This window comes from Crocuta crocuta, unplaced genomic scaffold, assembly GCF_008692635.1.
Source record: "Crocuta crocuta isolate KB4526 unplaced genomic scaffold, BGI_CrCroc_1.0 scaffold80, whole genome shotgun sequence".
Classification (NCBI taxonomy): Eukaryota; Metazoa; Chordata; class Mammalia; order Carnivora; family Hyaenidae; genus Crocuta; species Crocuta crocuta.
The window spans coordinates 2,794,435-2,814,886 of NW_027527559.1; the positions used below are offsets into that span (position 1 = coordinate 2,794,435).

The window sequence follows — 20,452 nt, forward strand, 5'->3', positions numbered from 1 at the left end:
TTCCCTGGCTGGCGGGGCTCCGCACACACTCCTGCTTCGCCCACGGGAGCCTGGGGTTCCTGACCACCCTCCGCCCCCCCATTACACTCGGTGTTCAGGGAGCCCAAACCCCCCAGATCCCAGAACTCATAGACACAGTGCTCACGGGGGCATCTGGATGTCCCTCTGGGGTGCACCGATGTCCCCAGCTCTCCCGGGCCCTGCAGCACACGCCCTCCGTGGTCAGCCCTTCCTGCCACCCAAGACTGGCCCATGGGGAGGGCGGGCAATGAGGCTCGACAACCACACCCCAACGCGGATCAGCTCAGAGCTGCCCCCGGGGGCCACCGTGGTGACACCGCCTTGCATCACTCCAGCCTCTCCCTCGGCCCATCCCATTCCCTCCCTTCCCCCTCCCTGGGGGGTGGTCCCACAGAACTCCCAGTAACTGCCAGAGTCCAGCTCCCGCAGGCCCAGGGGTCCCTGAAGGATGGACGGTGTCGGCGAGAGAGAGTGAGAGAGCCCCGAGATTGTTTCTGATCACCAGGCAGGCATCTCTGCCGATCAACAAGGTACCTTGGGGGTCGGTGCTCAAGCAGAAATAACTGAGTCGGGGTGGATATCGGTCGTCATCTGATTGGCAAGAGACCGTGCAAACTTGCTTTAACCTCACCAGGAGCTTTCTCGACTCGTGGGCTCAGAACGGCTCCCAACAAGTAACTTGTCCTCTGCTGTCCACCTCAGGGCCCACTCCCAGGGGGGGCCGGGTCTGTGGGAACCGACAAGTCACTCTGACGAGAAAACCACAAAAATCAAATCCTTCCATCCATACCGTATTGTTTGAACATTTTCTCAAACTCCAGAAACGACTATGGGGTATTATTCTTACAAACCCAGTCTTCACTGTTTCCACTTGTACCCAGTGATTCTGTTCATTCATTCAACAAATATGTTAATCACTCAGCAAATATGTTTTGTTAGTCTACTGGACATCTTGCTGTCAACAAACATATTTCTGGTGTCAGCCGTCCAAGGAGCAGAGCAGGGTGGAGGGGGCCAGTGCCCACCCAGCCGCACGACACTGTTGCGTTACAGACACACAGACGGTGGGGCGCCCCAGGAGAGAGCACGGAAAAGGATTCGCAGCGCAGCTCTAGAGCCCAGGACACGACTCAGGGGCGACTTCGTCATCAGAGGTGCAGGGAGGGAGAACGGGAAACAGGCGGGTGAGGCCAGGCCAGGGCAGGAATGTCCCCCAAACCACAATGGGCGTTTTCTTAAAGGTCAGTGAGCCCTTGGAAGTTTTACATACAGGGTGATGTGATTCCATATTATTTTTTAAATGTTACCTTGGTGACAGGACAGTGAGTCAGAAAGTTGCAAGACTAACAACGCAGGGGGACAGTCAGGAGGGTGTGTTAGTGACCCGAGGGCAAAACAGGGAGGCCGCTCAGAGACCCCGGGGACTTTACAAACACTGGCTTCCAGGTTCCGGTTCCCCATTTAGAAATGAGGTTTGTGGGGTGGCCGGGTGGCTCAGTTGGTTAAGCGTCCACTTTGGCTCAGGTCGTGATCTCAGTTTCTTGAGTTCAAGACCTGCATTTCCCTCTCTTTCTCTCTCCCCCTGCTCCATCTCCCTCTCCCCCTCCCTCTCCTCCTCTCCCCCCTTCACACACACACACACACACACACACACACACGTGTGCGCGCGCGCATGCTTCTACTTCATCCCCTCCTACAGCCACGTGGCATTTCCACCTCACGGGTGACATGACCACAAGTGACGCCAGGGCCTCACTCACATCTCCATTCCCAGAAAGAGCTCAGTCTCCAATCCCAAATCCAGTAATCCTGGGAAACAGATCTAATCCTGGAAAATGGGTCACGGATGGCCCATTCCTGGACCAATTCGAGGGAACCAGGAAAATGGGAGCCTGTGGCCGGCGCAGCCCATATCGGCAGCTCATGGGGTCACCCACAGTCCGTCCACAGCAGACGGGGGTAAGTAGGAGTGAACACGCAAACAAGATGATTAAAGATAAACCCTGGAGAGAACACACCAACATTTAAGGCCTGGAAAAAGAAAGGGACGTAGATCAAGGAGACTAAGAAGCGGCTCAGGGACACGGGATCCACACGGTGCGCACGGTTAAATATTGGTTCATCTCTCTGTACAAATGTGCTCATAACTTCTTGTTTTCACTATGTAACTTGATACAACTTTTGATGTACTTAGAGATTCAGAAAATAAAGAAACTCGTTATTAATTTTCCTAATTTAGAATAACTTGTTCCGTGTACATTTCTGACCATTGTAATTTTTCCTGGGAATCTGAGAGATTGAATAATTCTCCTTCCCCACTCAGGGCGAAACCAGAGCTAAACTAATATTTACCCTGGTGACTTGGGATCCTTTCAAACCAGTAATCTTTGAGTACTTCTCCAATAGTTATTTAAAGGAGATCAGAAGAAATGTTTCCTATGAATAGAGATCGTATCTTTTATGTATAAGATGAGATTTATCACAGCATTTAATGAATCACAAAATTCTAACTTATTTGCATATCTTTAACTTTTTCCCTTACACAGTTAAGCACAGCTGGAGCTAATTTGCAAGGGTATGGTTTTACCAATTGTTTATAATTTTTAACAAATTTTTTTGGGCGTTGAGTGTTGTCAAAGTAATTCCAACTCTCCTTCTCTTTGGTGAATACAATAGTTTGAATTTATAAATGATTTTCTTACTCTCTACTTAGTGCCTCAGAGCAACACTGTGAAGTAGGCCTACTGTGTGCGTCCGAGTCCAAATTTTCCAGCATAGGAAACTGAGCCTGAACTATTTAGATGACCATTTTTTATGAATTTTCAAGCAGCTTCAAACTTAGAGAAGTCGCAGGAATAGTAGAAAGAACGCCCACCCAAGATCTCATTCAACTTTTGTCAATTCTGCCCGTGACGCCCTTTCCAGCAAAGGGTCCGTGCGGCACCGTGTTGTCCTGTTCTTCCATTTTCTCCAACCTGGGACAGCGCTGTCTTTCCTTTACTTTCATGACCTTGACATTTTTAAATAACTACAGCAGCTATTTTACAGAAAATCTCTCAGCTTGGGTTTTCCGGCTGTGTTCTCACGAACAGGCTCAGGTTACGTACTGTTGGCCAGAGGGTTACAGAAACTGTTCTTTTCTTTGCAACCTATTGGGCGGCACGTTGTGTCCATTTATCTCCTTAGAGGCTGATGGTAAGCTCCCCCTGGTGACTGAGACATTTCGCGGGATAATGCCTGTAGCTGGGTAAAACCCCCTTGCTTTATCCCCTTTTACCCACTACTCTTAGCCTCCCTTGAGGTTTCTTATCTCGATCAATCATCACTAAGATGGCTTCCAAATCATTATTTCCTCAACCATCGTTCCCTTTGTGTTTATTTATTAGCTGGCTTTCTACTTCAGGGAACAGCTTTCTCTTCTCTCCCTAGTTTCTGTGTTTATATCGGTATAGACTCACGGGTCCCTATTTCACCCATTGGACTATAACCCACTACTATCATCATGTATTCTGATGCTGAGTGTCCCAAATTTGACCAGAGGAGGCTCCAACAAGCAGTGTTGGGTCCTTTAGACGCGCCTCCACCACTGCCTGAGCACTTCCTTAGTGCCCAGCACCACAAAATCCTCCATGCTCTTCTCTTCATTTCCCTCCCCCAGCGCCAGTCTCTGCCATTTCCCAGAAGCCCTGCTTCCTCTCCATGGAGGTGGCCTTGGAAACAAAATCTGGGTGCAAGGTGTGCACGTTGTTATGGGTGTATCCCTTCTCCCTTTCTGTGGACACCGATGGGAAACATACATGGGTGTGTGTGTGCATACACACCCCTGCACACTTAGCTCCGCATTTATTTCTGTGTCACAGGAGTTTGCACCAACGCCTGCGTTCCCGTGCTCGCTGGCTTCATTGAAGCTTCATCTGTGCCTCTCTTTTCTGACAGTGAGAAACCTGGCTCCTCTTATGTTAGGCCTCTCGATGGAGCCAATCTTGACCCTGCTGGGCTGTGGCCTCTCACTGCCCCCCTTACATATGCCCTGACTCCTGCTCAGGCCTGTCTTTCCCAACATACCATCGCCATTTGACTTTGCTTAATGTTGGGGAAGGAAGGAAGGAAGGAAGGAAGGAAGGAAGGAAGGAAGAAGGGAAGGAAGGAAGGGGGGAGGGAGGGAGGAGGAAAGAAGAAACCCAATAAATTATTTTTTTAAGGCAGGGGAAGGGAAGCTCAAGATCTTTCTAGAAAGAGACAAGTGGATGACCTGTTTGACATTAGGGTCAAGGCTGCCTTACCTCTCTTCTCCGCCTACTCTCTCCACAGGGGAGTCTTACGGCTTTAACATCACCTACACTTTGTGCCTCCTGCTTTCACGTCTCCANGCGACCCGCTGTCCACCTGCAATCACACGGAACGTCCACCACGGAGCGCCCATTCCCCTGGCTCCCACCTTCACACCTTCTCTGCTCCTTCCTGTCTTGGCAGAAAATACTAACTGACATCCACTGAGGACTTGGGACGTGTCCACAGCTTCAGAAGCTATGCACGCCCTGACCCTTAGCCCTCCTAACACGCCTGCAAGGGTGCACCATCCTCACCGTGCTCCTCCGGATGAGGAGGTGGAGACACAGATGGGTTTGTGTCTCAGCCACGGTCGGTGCCTCACTCTTCCCCCTCAGCCTGCCTTGGAGGCTGCCTGGCTTGGAGGTGACAGGCAAGTCCCACGTCTTTCTGGTCACAGGCGCGCACCTGGCAGGTGTGGGACACAGTCACGTGGGACACAGTCTGCATGCTCCTGAAAATGAATGTCCCAAGAGCAACCTTAGGGGTGAGTGGCTAACTCGCCCAGCTTACTCGTCCTTCCTGGGCACAGGTCCGAAGGCTCCACCCAGGGTCTTGGGGGTCCTCAGTGGGGCTGAGTCCCAAATGCCCTCAGTGGTAACCTTGTCGTTCACGTACCCCTTCTCCCTGGGAAATGACACAGGAAATCCCCCCCATATTTGCAGGGTCAGTGCACCCAGAGGCACATCTCCGAGACATTGGGCACCAGTTCCTGGTGAAGGGGGAAGAGTCTACACCCAGGCCGACTGTCCCAGCTGATGCAACATGGCCACCATTTTCCTCGCTCCCTTCACGCCTTGCTGGGAGGGAGCAGAATTCACCCCCGCTCCTCCACGGCTCATGCCGCGTTCTTGCCGGCGGCCCGCCGCACCCACTCTGCGCGCCCCAGATCTGACCACCGCGGCGCGCTTTAAGCCAGGGGCCCTCATACTCGGGCGCGTGCCGGAGTCCGCCGGCTCGCTTCTTGAATCACGGGTTGCTGGGCCCCCACGGCCAGTTCCTGATTTAGCAGGTTTGGGGGAGGCAGGCATTTACAAATTCCCGGGTGGTGCGGACGCAGCTGGTCCCGGGGCCACCCCTGCACGACCACCGGCCTCACGACCACCGTCTCCGGCCTGGACGCGGAGCAGCCCGCCTGGAGCCAGAGCCACCCCCCCCTCGCTCGGGCCTTCCCGAGCCCCCCTCGCCCCCGAGGGCACGGCAGGGGTCTCCCCCGGAGGCCCCGAGGCGCCGACGCGCAGGAGCACGTTTCTCTTTACCTTCTGGACGCGGCGTCGGCTGCGGGGGGCGGACCCACGCGTCCGAGAAACTCCGGGTCGGCGCTCAGGCCTTGCTGTCCTCACGCGCAGAGCGAAGGGCACGTCGACACAGCCCTTCAGAATCCCACCTGCTGGCTTGGAAATGCGTGACGGCTCTAAGGGAAGTGTGAATGGCTACAAAGTCTGACGTGCACACTCCGCGTGTCCGTGCTGCCGGTTCCCTTCCCGCTGTTCGCTTAGAAGCACGTGCTTTTCTTTAGCAAACTGGCACCGAATTTGTCCAATTTTGTAGTTTGCTCTTTTGGTTCAAGTTGTTCTTTTAATATTTTACGCACTGCTATTTTATTTCCAATGACTGAATCATACGACGTTGAGTTGACATAACTTCTAAAACCACTTCTGTATTTTTAGACATCAAAGCAGTTTCTAAGTTTTTGCTCTATAATGAGACGTAAAATGAACGTTTTTGAGGGCGCCTGGGTGGCTCAGTCAGTTAAGCATCTGACTTCGCCCAGGTCATGATCTCAGGGTTCATGAGTTTGAGCCCACGTCGGGCTCTGTGCTGACAGCTCAGAGCCTGGAGTCTGTTCAGTCTGTATCTCCCTCTCTCTCTGACCCTCCCCTGCTCATGCTGCCTCTCTCTCTCTCTCTCTCAGAAATAAATAAAACATCAAAAATTTTAAAAAAAATAAACGTTTTTGTTTCTAGTCTTGTATTAGTGGAAATCCTTAGAGACAGAATGTGGCCCAAACGGCACAGCCCCTTTTATGGCTCTGGGTATATATGACATGATTGCTATTTGGAAGGATTCTGCCCCCCTGCAGTGGGAAGGCGCATGTGTCTGTCACCGAGTCAGTCCGTGTTTATCTGAGGTGTGCTCCAAGTCACCATCTTAGCGCACCAACCGATCTGAGCTCCTGCCGTGTAGAAGCAGTGCCTCATCTTTGTATTCCCAGTGCCTAAAAAGTGACTGATGGTCTTGAACTGGGTATGAATTAAATGAAATAAACACATGTGATTGAATGAAATTGAATGAATTTATTGAAAAAATTATTGGATATATTGAACATAGTGAACTTATCTATATTTCATATATATTTATTTCTATTTATGTATATATACTTATAATTATGCATGTAAGTACATAAACTGAAAAAAATCATCTAATTTAACTTCCCCACATACACCCCAGCCACAGACAGAGCCCCACACAACTCAGCCCCTTCCTCTCCTCAAAGCGTCTCTGTCCTGTACCCAAAGGCTCCCGGAGGCAAGTTCACAAACTTCTTCAATAGCTCGTTTTAATGCCAACAATTCTTAGATGTTTCCTTCTTTCCAACCAAACTCATGTGTGGTATAAGTAAATCTGTTCTCCGCCCCCCTCCTCTTCCCTCCACTCCCCACCCCTCCCCTCTCCCCCCTTTCCTCTCCTCTTGGTGAACCCTCACCCCTGCTCCCCACGGTGGATACACGGGTCAGCTCCCCAGGCCCTCTCTGCTATGCTCATTCTCACCAGCAATGTCAGACCATTTGCCTATTTTCTGTGTGGGATTCTGAGGGAAGTCTTTGATTTCAAAGACAGTTTTTCTTTCTACTTTTATTCCATCTGACTCTAGAATATGTTTACTTAGAAATTCAGAAGAGCAGTCGTTTCTCTCCATTCTTAATAAAAACTTCTCAACTTCAAAAAGTCATAACACAACCACAAAATAGAGTATTGCGTGAATTACAAGTAAGTGACTATTTTTTATCAGTCGGCCTTCAAAGTGGCGTATGTTTCCTGGAGAGATCTGGAAGGAGGACTGTGGTGAGCTGGGGAAGGCGGGCGTTCTTCCCGGTGGGGACAGAACTCCTTAGAAATCCAGAAATGTAGTCCCTTATGAAAGCTACTTCCTAGAGATGGAAAGACAGAAAGGAGGGTAACGGTTGGGCTGTTGGCGGTGACGAAGGACATCNCAGCGCCGCTGCAGGGCCCGGGCCCGGGCACGGACGTTCCCGTGACTGTCAGGGGCACGGGCTCTGAGCTCCAGCGGATCTTGGTTAAAATCTTGGAGCGCCAGCTTCTCCTGAAACATGAGATGTCCTGGGAGGCCTGGGGGGCTCAGTCTGTTAAGCGATCGACTCTTAACTCAATTTCTGTTCAGGTCATGATCTCCGTTCATGAGGTTCAGCCCTGCATTGGGCCCCATGCTGACAGCACAGAGCCTGCTTGGGATTCTAAACAAACACACACACATTTAAAAAAAGAAAACTGAGCACATACTTCAATGCCTAGCATACGATACGGGTTTGGGAGAAGTTCTGACACCCTGGGGAAGCACTACACACCTTGGTTTGATTTCAAAGTTACCCCTCCGAGGGCCATCTTGATTTTCCTTATTCGCTTTAGTCATTCAGTCACTCATCCACGGGTTCATACACGCAGCAACTGTTCACGGTGCAACTATTTTGTGCCAGGCCCTACTCTGAGTGCTAGGGACTAGTACTGAGTACTGAGTACTAGGGGATAGAATACGTACAGTCCTGATCCCCGCGGAAATCACATTCTAGCGGTGACGGACCTGCTACGCCAATGTACACATTTGACAACATAGTGCTTTATTTGTTCCCACAGCTGCTCCATCCAATGAACACTGGTATCTCAGAACTAAGAAAATATCTCAGATTCATTTTTTATTAGCCCATCCCAGTACTTCTGGGAAATTTCTCCAATTTGTGGCAAAAAGTAATTCTGGAGTCTCCCATTTATGACCCAGCCCGAGTGCTGAGCTGAGCATCCATTAGCTGTTTGAATCTTCTCCATGCCCTGTGAGACAGGATTCATCTTCACGCCACCAAGCAGGAGGTGGTGCCGACGGCCTCCTGGACTGCGGGGGACATTTCCCGGGTTTGGTTCTGGTTAGTTCTTCGGCCCCTGGCACGAACTTCCTCCCCGGGAGACGTTCCTGCCACACGCACGCGTGGAACATGTCCCGCCTCCTGGCCGACGCCAAGCTGCCCATCCTGCTTGTTGACTCTGCACGTGAGGGTCAGGGCGTGTGACCGAGGCCCAGCCTACTCACCCAGCCCGGGAAGACCCTGGGTGCTGAGGGAAAGGGACCGAGACCACGAGAACCAGGAGCCTGGCAGCAGCCGCATCCGCCACTGAGCTGGCGAACTGTCTGGGGAAGGGAGACGAGGGCCCAGCCACGGTCACTCCTTGGCTTTGGTTTCTTCAGCCCTCGGGCCTGCCGTTCTCCCGGCCTGGTGTCCCAGCCTTCCCGGAAATTCTCTCAGCTACCAGGTGTTTTTTTTAAAAAAAACCAACCAAACAAACAAAAAGTTTTCTCTTAAATCAGCCAGAACTGGATTTCACCGCTCAAAACGCCGATGGCTAACACATCTAGAAAGTAGCGAGCCAATGTTTGATTGTAGGTCTGTCTGCATACAATTCTGTGCCTCTCACATACGTAAGGCAACTGGGCAGTCAGCTGTCTGGTCAACAAGTATTCATCAACCATTCCATCACACGCGGAGCAGACACCATCTCAGAGACCGGGCGGCGAGGATTTGCTAAAACTCCCATGGGCTGAATTCAGCTGGGATGGGGCAAGAAGCAGTTCTCTGTAGTGAACCTGGTTCTGTGATTTACACCCATTTCCCTTTGAGTTACTGGCACACGGAAACTCCCGTTTAAAGTTGCTGGGAAGTCCGCAGGATCCCCACACGTCACCCCTGCTCGCGGGCGGGCTACCGACCTCTGGTTCATGCGTAGCATTGTTCCACAGGTATGACGCTCTCCGTGGTTCCCTGTGATACGGCCTCTCGTTTCATTCCCTTTTAGTCGTTGACTGGCTTTGATATGGTCTCTTTAGGTTGGAACACTTTGGATTTAAATTACAATTTAATACAAGAAGGATAGAAAGAAAGCTGACTTTGCGCCCCTGTAACGAGGAAGAAAACTGGGAAAGGGAAACACCTAGTGAAAAATTACCAGCCTGAGTTGGTCATGGTCTTCTGAAAGGTCAAGGACGTTGCCAAGCGCTGGCCTTGAGGTGGAAGCGATTCACACTAATGTGTAAATGACTTAAAAGAACGTAAGTTGCTAATCCTCTTCCGTGTCCGGACGTTACAACTGAAGAGTCACAGTGGGAACGCCAGGATTGACTGCATTCCTGCATTAGAAGAGCGGACGCTGGAACCTTCTAGAAATCCCTAGGTCATCCCCTCATAGGCTGGGATTGATCCCAGTCTGCTTCCAAAAATGGGATTGAGCGACTCTGAGTTCTGTAGGTGAGACCAGCTTCTGTTGACCCACATTCCTGACTGTCTTCCACTTCCTGGCTGCCTTTGTCCCCGGATGGTTGGAGGGACTCAAGCGGTGACCTGGGGAGAAGACAAGCCAGCAAGATGGCCAAGTGGAAGCAAGTCTCCTCTTTAATGTGGGCAGCTGCACAAAGGTGTGGGAACAGGAAGCTGCAAAGTTTGAAATCTTTTCCTCTCCTCAGACCAAAAGTGACTAGGAGTCTGTGTTGTACATCCATTCATCCATTTATCAAATGAACATGATTGTGACTTTTGTATCATTCAGTCTTCGAGGAGCTTACACCCTGTGAGTTGAGCAAGTCTCATGGAACTCTGATTTTCCTTCTGTTACACAAGAGAGTGCATTCTCAGAGTGCATGACAGACGATGTTAACATGTGTGACAGACGCTGATCGAGGACCCGGCTTACTCACTAGACCCCCCACTCGCAGGCTGCTCACTTCCTTGCAGGAGAGAATCTTGGAACACAACTGAGTGACAGAGAGGAAGCAAGATCACTATGGGAATAAGCTTGAATCTAGTCTAAGTGGAAGGCTAGTCATTTATACATTTTTGTGGCTTAACAAGTATTAGTAATAAATTATTTGCAACAAACTTAAAGAATGATGTTCAAAGACGAGATATGTCATCACCCAAAATCACTGCTCTGGATGGAAAGGGCAGTACTGAATACTCTCTGTGACTGGGATATTCTTGTTACTTTTCACACATTTTTTCATTTTTTCATTCATTTTTTCATTTTCATTTTTTTCATTCCATCCCAGAGCCCGCAATGCTATTTGCTCACCTAATCAGTGTTTTCCAACTGCATTGTGCCTCAGAATCACCCAGGGGCTTGTGGAAACACAGAAGGCAGGGCCCTGTTCCCAGACTTTTCGATTCAGCAAGTTGGTATTTCCAGCAAGTTTCAGATGACATGGATGCTGCTGGTCCAGGAACCACACTTTGGGAATCATAGCTGGAGTCGTCCATTGATCCATTTGTTCAAATCTTCCAGGTGCCTTGCCCCAAAGTAGAGAGATAGGCCAAATATTATTTTGTAGGAACTGATGTCCACTTGGCACTCTGCTAAGGGCTTTCTCTTGACCTGGTTTACTCCTGTGTGACAATCCCATTTTACAGATGAAACTACCACAGAAAGAGATTGAGTAGACTGCTCAAAGCCATATGGACAGGTGTCAGACTGGGATTTGGATCTATGCCTCCTGGATGCCAAGTGGCCATCAGACACCATGCTATATGCTGTGCCTCTCCCATAACGCTGAGCTCACACACGGTGTCGTCAGTGTTCTGCAGAGAAAAACAAGCAAACAAATTGATGTTCAGGGAGGTTAAACGCCCTGCCAAAACTCACACAGCTGGGAAGTATCTCAAAATTGAATCTCACTTTGATGCCAAAGTGCTCTTCGCACTATAAAAGCCGTTTCTCCACGCCAGCTCGAGATCAACATCTACCTTAATCAGAGTCAGGAAAGAGAGTACGATGCCACTTAACGGGAGTGCACAGAGAAGGGGTAGTTCTGTCCAGCGTTTCGGTGAGCTAACATAGATCTCATGCACCAACTTATTCAAGAGTTTTCAAACAGCTATCAGTCTACTCTCCAGCCTAAGTCAGCACAGTATAATGTGATGTTTCCTTGATGATTCAGGATCCTACGTGCCCAGAACTGTCATCATGAACAGAGTTTGTTATTGATAAATATGGCTGCAGAAGAAGCAGGCTACTGGATGGAGTTTTGGAGGGCAGGGGGCAGAATTACCAAGGACAAATTAAACTGTATTCAAAACATTGACCTCCTCTGTCATCAGAGTGGGAAGAGGCTCTCTCATGGAGACTCATCAAATGTTTCCATTGAACTGAGTTAAAATTAATCAGGTTTACCCCACTTTGGGTAAGCAGCTGACAAACGTCATTAAAACCGACTGTTTTTCTCCTTTGGCGACTCAGTAAATCACAAAGAATGAAGCTTTCCCCAACTCCTGAGTCCTGGTGTGTTACCCCATCATCAGGGAGAGGAATGAGCTGTATAATTACCTTTTGAGACATGAGTCATCCTTGCTCCAAGGGCCCAGACCTGCTGGATGCTATAAAAGCAGCTCGAGGTCGAAGTGCGAAAGCACAGTCTGCCTTCCCCGGGACTGATATAATTGCTGAGCTGCCCGGAGGAGATGAAGGTGCTCCCCGCGTCTGGCCTTGCTGTGCTCCTCATCACAGCTCTGAAGTTCTCCACCGCAGCCCCCTCCCTGTTTGCAGCCACCCCCAGGACCTCAAGGAGCAACTACCACTTGGCGCAGGTTTGTGAATCTTTGCACATCTCCCTCTTCCTCCCCCACCCCAAAAAACCTAAAAGGGTGTAGTGAGAAAACAAGAAAAACAATGTTATTGTTTTACAATCATCGTATAAGTCCAGGGGAGTCTAACGGATCCCACCTCCTGTACAGCGAAGATTGCTGTCCGGTGCGCGTTCAGGGTACATGCTCATGACTAAATAAACGGATATCCAGGTAGCTGGCTTTCTGCAGAAATGGAAGCGGCTTGCAAAAATGCACGCAATATGAAAAGACGAAGCATTTGAAGGGAAATGTAGAAGGAAAATAGGGGTAGAAAACTGAAAACCAAGGTGCAAATTTTGCACGCTGGAGGTAGGTTGTGAAGTTAGTGTTGAGCTTCCTAGCAGTCGCCTCAAAAAGATTTCTTGCGTTCACACGTTAGAGAACGACACTTCCTTAGGGCAAACTGGATCAAAATCTCAAGTGAACCGAGTTTTCCCCGACGCCTACCGCTCCTCACTTGCAAGCCTTTCCTCTATAAAGCTGTCTCCCCGAGTACCTTATTCACATACGCTCTCTGTATTTTCTTCTCTGAAGACGCCTCTGAACTAGGTCGAAAGGACACAATACAAATGATGCACGTTCGAATGTTTGCAATGATCACGTGACTCAAAGTGATTCATGTCTAGTTGCTTCCATGCAGTTTTTGCATGTAATGGAAGGTGGCGATCTTTAACCTGAAGAAACATCTCTAGGGGGTGCATGTGACTCTTGATCTCGGGGCTGTGGGTTCAAGCCCCATGTTAGAGATTCCTTAAAAATAAAACCTTGGGGGGAATATCCTCTAAGGATGGGACTCCCAACATTAGTGACAGGTGTGCAGATGAGACGTGTCTGCGCCAAAGCCTCGCTCTCAATGGTCTGCTAGACGATAGTGGCCGGGATTCCCAGCCCTGCTCCAGGTTCCTTTCCTACCCGCCAGGCTACACCCCTGCACCGCGCTGGTGGGGGCTCCTCGGAACTGGTTTGCACGCACCTGCGTGGCTTCATCGACTGTGTGCACCATTCGTGCCTTCTAATTAGTCAGCTCCCCCCGCCCGCCACACCAGTCATGAAACACTTTGAGTATCAGCCCTGCTTATACACAACAGAGGAGATGCCGAGACCAGAGCTGTTAAACTCAGCGTCCTTAGACTTGAGCCCACTTCACGTAAACTCATTTCAAGATAGCGTGTCTCAGAATTCCAGGGTCTATTTCAAATCGTGTTTCACCAGTGCCGGCTGGCTCTGGGTCCCTTCTCCCCGGATGTGATGTTCCCTCAGCACGCGTCATGCCACTCTGAGGAGCCACACAGCCTCTGTGGCGCGGAAGGAGGGTCACGCTGAGGCCAGACCTGATCCGAGGGAGCCGAAGACGGTGGTTCTAGCCCGGGTCCAGAAAAACGATGGTCATCAGGCCAAACTGCCCCTCGCCTTCCATCTGCTTCTCACTACTGCTTCTGTACCACAACGACAGAGTGTGGCAGAACCGAAAATGTCACCTATCGGCCCTTCGCAGAAGGAACTAACCGACCCTGAGCAGTCTATGCAGGAACAAGACCAGAAAGTCTCAGGAAAAGATATGCTTGCTGGGACTCTTGGAGAAGAGCCAAGTGGCCTCGGATGTTGGGATCCCTCACTTCCGCTCCCTCTCGGGCTCCCTGACACCCTCCTCTCAGAAGGACCTTCAGCCAAGGACCCGGGAACCTGGTCAGCACCTTCTTCTGCCTACAGCAGCCCCCGTCAGCAGCTCGGGGCAGGAAGAAGCCATCCCTCTTTAGCAGGCTCGAATGATCTGGCAAGGGGCGCCTGGAGGGCTCGGTTGGCTAAGCGTCTGACTCTGGATTTCGGCTCAGGTCACAATCTTACGGTTTGTGAGTTTGAGCCCCTCATCAGGCTCTGTGCTGACAACGTGGAGCCAGATGGGGATTCTGTCACCTTCTCTCTCTGCCCCTCCCCTGCTTGCTCTCTGTATCTTTCCCAAAATAAATAAAAATAAACTTACAAAAAATGATCTGAACAAACCTCGAAAGTGGATCCCAGTGACTAGAAAGAATTAAGGTACCCCTCAGAGTTTATAGAAATACAGCAGCCCCCCTTATTTGCTTTGCACGGTTTCAGTTACCCACAGTCATTCATGATGGGGAAACAGACGATTCTCCTTCTGACATACGGAGGGGTCATTAGCAGCCTAACACCGCGTCACGGCGCCTGCACCATTCACCTCGGTGCATTTCGTCACCTTACATTATCACAAGATTGTGAGTATGGAACAATAAGGTCTTTTGAGAGAGAGAGAGAGAGAGAGCACCCACATTCACATAACTTTTATCACAGTATATCATTATAATTGTTCTGCATTATTAGTATTTGTTGTTAATCTCTCACTGAGCCTAATTTATAAGTTAAGCTTTATCATAGGTATGTATGTCTCGGAAAAACCAGTACTTATAGGGTCCAGTACTACCGGCAGCTTCAGGCACCCTCTGGGGGTTTGGGGACGTTTCCTCTGTGGGTAAGGGGACTTCTATGTGTAACAATACAACAGAGAATAATGCACAAGTGTGCAGTTTCAGCTCATCTGTTCAATGAACAGATGACAGTTTCCTGACAGCTTACTGTGTGCTGTATGCGAGGCTCTGTCCTGTGCACCAGAGAAACACCACTGAACAAAACAAGTCAAATCCCTGTTTCTAGGGCACTTAAGGGGGCGGGGGGTGAGGGGGGAGAGGTTGCTGGGAGCAGAGAAACAAGGAGCCAATCAACAAAGCGCCCGAGGTTATTTCAACGTGATAAGTGACAGTGAAGGAGGAAACGAGACTGGATGGTAGCGACTGGGACAGCGGGGGACATTTTCGCCGGAGCAGTCCAGGAGGGCTTCTGTGAGGAAGTGACATTCAAGGTGAACCTGAACTCTAAGAAAGAGCCGGTCACATGACTGCCTGGGGGCCAGGGAGCCCGGCCACCACCTCAGGCTGGTGGCAGGAGCTGGGGGAGCTGGTGGCCAGCGGCCCAGGGGTTGCCTGCGAACAGGGTCAGGAAAATTAGCTTCCCGGCGACTCTCTTCTCCCCAGACCATTTGTCCAGAGACTGCAGCTGGTTTCCTGTGTCCGGAAACACCAGACAAGCAAAATTTCCAAATGCTTCCTGCCAAACCCAGGAGCCCAATAACCTACACTTGAAAACATGAACAAGCTGACTATTTAACACCCTCTCGTAATTCGTTAAATTCTGCTTTGCTGATGAGCATAAAAGCTATGAAAATGATGAACCGATGAAATGCTTAGGCTCTTAAACCAGTTTTATTTTGTTCTTGTTTGTTTTTTAAAAACCAGTAATATCAATACAACGTTTAAAACAACACTTAACAGGCTGTTAAGTTGTCCTTAAAAATAATATAAAATTTTCACTATCATGTTATTATAAACTCATAATTGAAGAAAATAAAAAATTAAAATTGAAACATTCCAAATACAGAATGTTAAATTCAGGTGATTTTACTACAATTTTACTTTCGGTGCTCGAGAGATACTCTAATTTTTACATTTGGTTCCTACATTTATTACTGATTATTGAATCATAAGAAAATTTTGATTTCTATATTGTTTTCCTAAACATCGCCTTAAAGAGTTACAAATATTCCAGACTATAAGTGAGTTATGATTTATTTAATTGAACCCACAGATTATTTTTATATGAATAGTGTTTCTGTGATCATCTCTGTACACCAGCCTGATCTAAAGGATGATTTTTTTCCCGCACAGATTTCCAGAAGAGGAATTAATAAGTAAAAGGGGGTGTACATTTATTTAAAGTCTTCAATACATTTAAAAGCACTTTCACACTGAGAATTTCATTGGATCCTGACCCTGGTGTGGTCAGTCAAACAAACACCAACCTCATTTTGTAGGTAAGAACACTGAAGACACAAACCTGTTACAACCTAGGATTCATCACACAGCATCACAAGTCCTCATAATTCCCGGTCTGTGGCTTAGCCAAAACGGAAAGAAATGCTGAAGGAACCATATCTAGAAGTTCACCTTGTTTTGAAGCACACTTAACTCTGAGTTTTAAATTCTTGATTCTCAAGAAGGATGCCAGGAAAGTGCACTGAACAAAGAGCTGAGGGAGGGGGGGACCTGGGTCACTCGCTTGCTAGGACTGACCCTGTAGACCTCCATTATTTTACTCAAACACTGAAAGAAGCAGGAAGAGAACCACCTCAGAGCCAACCCTAAAACCCAGTAATTTTAACAGCAGAAGAGGGACAGGGGTGGGGAGCAAATAAAACATTTCTGGGGGGGGGGGGCCTAAAATCCTGGACCAGAGCCAACAACACCCAAGGGTTGAGATGAACACGGATGCAATTCTCAGTCCACATCTAGTGCCTCCCCGAATGTTCTGACTCTGAAAAGATGCTAAAACCTTGCCAATAACTTTGACAAGAATGATTTGGGCCCTCAGGACACCTGACAATTCTTCAAAGGAGCAAATTTGCATATTCTATCCAAAGAAAAGAGCCTAAATATTAACCAAACATGGACTCTGAGCTTAGCACAGTGTCAGATACTGTTTTAATCCTATCGTTTATGCCAGAATGAAAATTTTTGAGCTGAAGATCTAGCATCTTCTGCATATTTTAAAGAAAAAAACATTGTGCAAATGGTATATGTTCACAGTAGAAAAATTATAAAACAGGGCCTCCTGAGTGGCTCAATCAGTTAAGCATCTGACTCAGATGGTTTTGGCTCAGGTCCCCATCTCACGATTCGTGGGATCGAGCCCCATGTCAGGCTTGCTGGCTCACTCTCTCTCTCTCTCTCTCTCAAAATAAATAAACATTTTTTTTAAAAAAGCAAAAACAAAAAAAAGAAAAATTATGAAACATACGTAATGAAAAAAGAATCATTCTCAATTCCATCACTCAGATAAAACCACTACTCACTCACCCCTTCATCTATATTTTTCAAAGCACTTTGCTGTGACTCAGGGCTGGGATTAGGGTGAGAGAATGAAGCAGGACTGGCCCTCGTCTTTACTTAAAATATGGGTATTTTTTCATCATGGATTTTGTGTATTAATTTTGATTTTAAGGTTTGCACTCAATATTATTTTTCCTGATCACTGAGTTTTTGGCAACGCCTCCTTTCCTCAGCCTAGTCCCGGTTTAGGAGTCTCTCTCTCTGTGTGTATCCATCTGCGCACATTTTTCTTTACAAACACGGCTTATGCTGTAAGAGTCGCTCTAAATCTTTTTTCAACTTAATCTATCACGAGCATCTTTTCTTCCGTGATGGTATTTTGTAAACCAAAATTAGAATCCAGAGTGTGAGAGTCACACATATCCTAACAAGGAAACAAAATATTCTGAAATCAAAACTGTCTCAGAAAACCTGGAGCATCTGGTCTGCTGCACAGAGCTTCCCCCCGGAAGAGCCGAATCCAGACTTAGCGCGAGTGCCCTGTTATCACAGCGTCAACCTGAGCCAAGAGGAATGGCGTGGAGAACTGTCATCTGCAAAAACCATCAGAAACCTAGAATGACAGAATGCGCACTTAAGATGGTCCCCCCAGAGATGGAAAAGAAACCCAGTGGTCACACCTTTGTTTCAGAGCCCCTCACTGGGCTCCAGGCCTGGGGGCTCCAAGCTGACCCCCTCTCTTCTCTTGGGTCTTCGCCTCATTAAGAATCTCACAAGGATGGGGCGCCTGGGTGGCTCAGTCAGTTGGGCGTCCGACTTTCGCTTAGGTCATGATCTCGCGGTTCGTAGGTTCNCTGACAGCTCCGAGCCTGGAGCTGCTTCTGATTCTGTGTCTCCCTCCGTCTCTACCCCAACCCCACTTGTGCTCTGTCTCTCTCTGTCTCTCAAAAATAAATAAACATTAAAAACAAAGAATCTCACAGGGACCCACCACTGGGAGAGGCAGGAGGAGGGGAGGGTGAGACCGGGCTGACCCCACAGGGAGGGGACAGAATGCCCAGTCCAAACAGGTGAGCACATCTTGCTCCTTTTAATTTTCTCCTTAACAATTACAGTCAGCATCCACAGAGAAAACCTTGGGATAGAGGAAAACTAAATCATCGCCCATAATATTACAACTCAGAGGTAATCAGGCTTCATATTCAGACATATTTCTTTCCATTATCTATGTTATTCGGGTTCATTATAAGTTATATGCATATGGTAACTGTCAATATATTGATGTCAATTTTAAATGCTAATTTTCATATTAACCTTATATTACTATAGATATATAACAAACATGAGTATAATAAGTACACATATTTATGGTTTGGTTTGGTTTTGGAATTATGATTATAATCTGTATAAGGACTTCCCCTTTGCTTTTCTCAGTATATTGTCCTTATAATGAGTGCATTATTCCATGCCATTGAATATTTTTCAAAAATGTAATCTTAGGGGTGCCTGAGTGGCTCAGCCGGTTAAGCGTCTGACTTCAGCTCAGGTTGTGATCTCACGATTTGTGGGTTCGAGCCCCACGCCGGGCTCTGTGCTGACAGCTCAGAGCCTGGAGCTGCTTCAGATTCTGTGTCCCCCTCTCGCTCTGCCCCTCCCCTGCTCACGCTCTGTCTCTCTCAGTCTCTCAAAAATAAATAAACATTAAAAAATTGTTTTAAATGTAATCTTAAAGGTCTAGTATTACTCCACATGAATATATAATAAAATGTCCAACATAACCCCTATTGTTAGACATTAGGGCTGCTTTCAATGTTTTATTTTTTATATATAAAGTGTAGATGTAGCATAAATCATATACAGAATTTATATAGAAGATAAAGTAATGTGATATATAAATATCACAGGCAGCAAATAAATACCTCGTGCATAAAATATGAATATGGAATTTTCTATCAAATACAACATACACTGACATCTTCAGCTGCTCTGTGTGGTTGAAATCCAGGGCCAGCCTCAGGCTCGCGCTCTGCGTTTGCATGACCCTGTCTCACTCCAGCCAGGAAGTCGTAGAAGAGTTTTGAATGATGAACATAGAGGGTTTTTTTTCCTTAAATAGTTTATTGTCAAGTTGGTTTCCATATAACACCCAGTGGAGGTTTTAAGCCTTAATGTGCAAATAAAATAATTTACAGTTAATTTTACTTGCCTTGGGGGACAAAGAGCCAGTCCTGGAAGCCTGGCCCAGAGAGCAGGCTCAGGGCCACACACCCAACAGTGGAAAGCCACCAGACAAACACTCTATCTGCCTCTGTGTAAGACGAGAGGCTGGACTGCAAGGCCTCCGTGTGTGGAAACACACTGAACTTGCATAATGTTTCATGAAAACATAATACCAAGAGCCAACTCCCAGAGAATAGTTTTGGTTTTACAAATCGGATAAAGATTTCAATGACAAATAAATGACTCGTGGGGATTTCTCTCCACTATTTTTTCATCTTACAGTTTATTTATTTATTTTGAAAGAGAGCATGAGTGGGGAGGAGCAGAGAGAGAGGGAGAGAGAGAGAATCCCAGGCAGTCTCCACACTGTCAGTGCAGAGCCTGATGCGAAGCTCAAACTCGGAATTGTGAGATCATGACTTGAGCCTAGATCAAAAGTCAGATGCCCAACCGACTGAGCCACCTAGGCACCCCTATATTTTACTCTTAAAATAATTACTCCTTATAGGAAAACTATGAAAGGTAAGTGAGTAAAAAAAAGAAAATCTCCAATCCCAACAACGCAAACATAATCAGTATTAACAATGCAGCATACGTCCGTCAAAGCTTTATCCATATGAGTGTATCTACTTTTTTTCAAGGCGGGAATATGCCCTCCACACTACATTTAGCTTGTCGAGAAATGATCCCTTCCTAACCTGAGCACGGGTCTGTCCCAGAGACGGTGCACAGACGTGCCCGCCTGCCTCTTCGTTTCAGGCCTACCTTGACAAGTATTACACGAGGAAGGGAGGCCACCCGCTGGGCGAGATGGCCGCGCGAGGAGCTGGGTCCCTGGTCAAGAAGATCAAGGAGTTGCAAGCCTTCTTTGGCCTCCGAGTCACGGGCAAGTTGGACCGGGCCACCATGGACGTGATCAAGAGGCCCCGCTGCGGAGTTCCCGATGTGGCCAACTACCGCCTCTTCCCAGGTGAACCCAAATGGAAAAAAAATACTTTGACATACAGGTAATGAGATGCAGTCCTTTCACAGTCAGAGAGAAACACCCTCTCCTTTCCTTTCCTTCCCCCGCCTTCCGTTCTC

At 48.0% G+C, this 20,452-nt stretch overlaps 1 protein-coding gene across 1 annotated transcript in view; it reads left to right on the forward strand.

Moving 5' to 3' along the window:
* Positions 1 to 12,083: 12,083 nt before the first annotated feature.
* Positions 12,084 to 20,452, forward strand: part of MMP20 (matrix metallopeptidase 20) — a 55,611-nt gene continuing 47,242 nt past the window's right edge. The window contains exons 1-2 of the mRNA XM_077769966.1: positions 12,084 to 12,209; positions 20,129 to 20,376. Coding sequence (XP_077626092.1) covers positions 12,084 to 12,209; positions 20,129 to 20,376 — 374 coding nt within the window. The remainder of the gene's footprint in view (positions 12,210 to 20,128; positions 20,377 to 20,452) is intronic.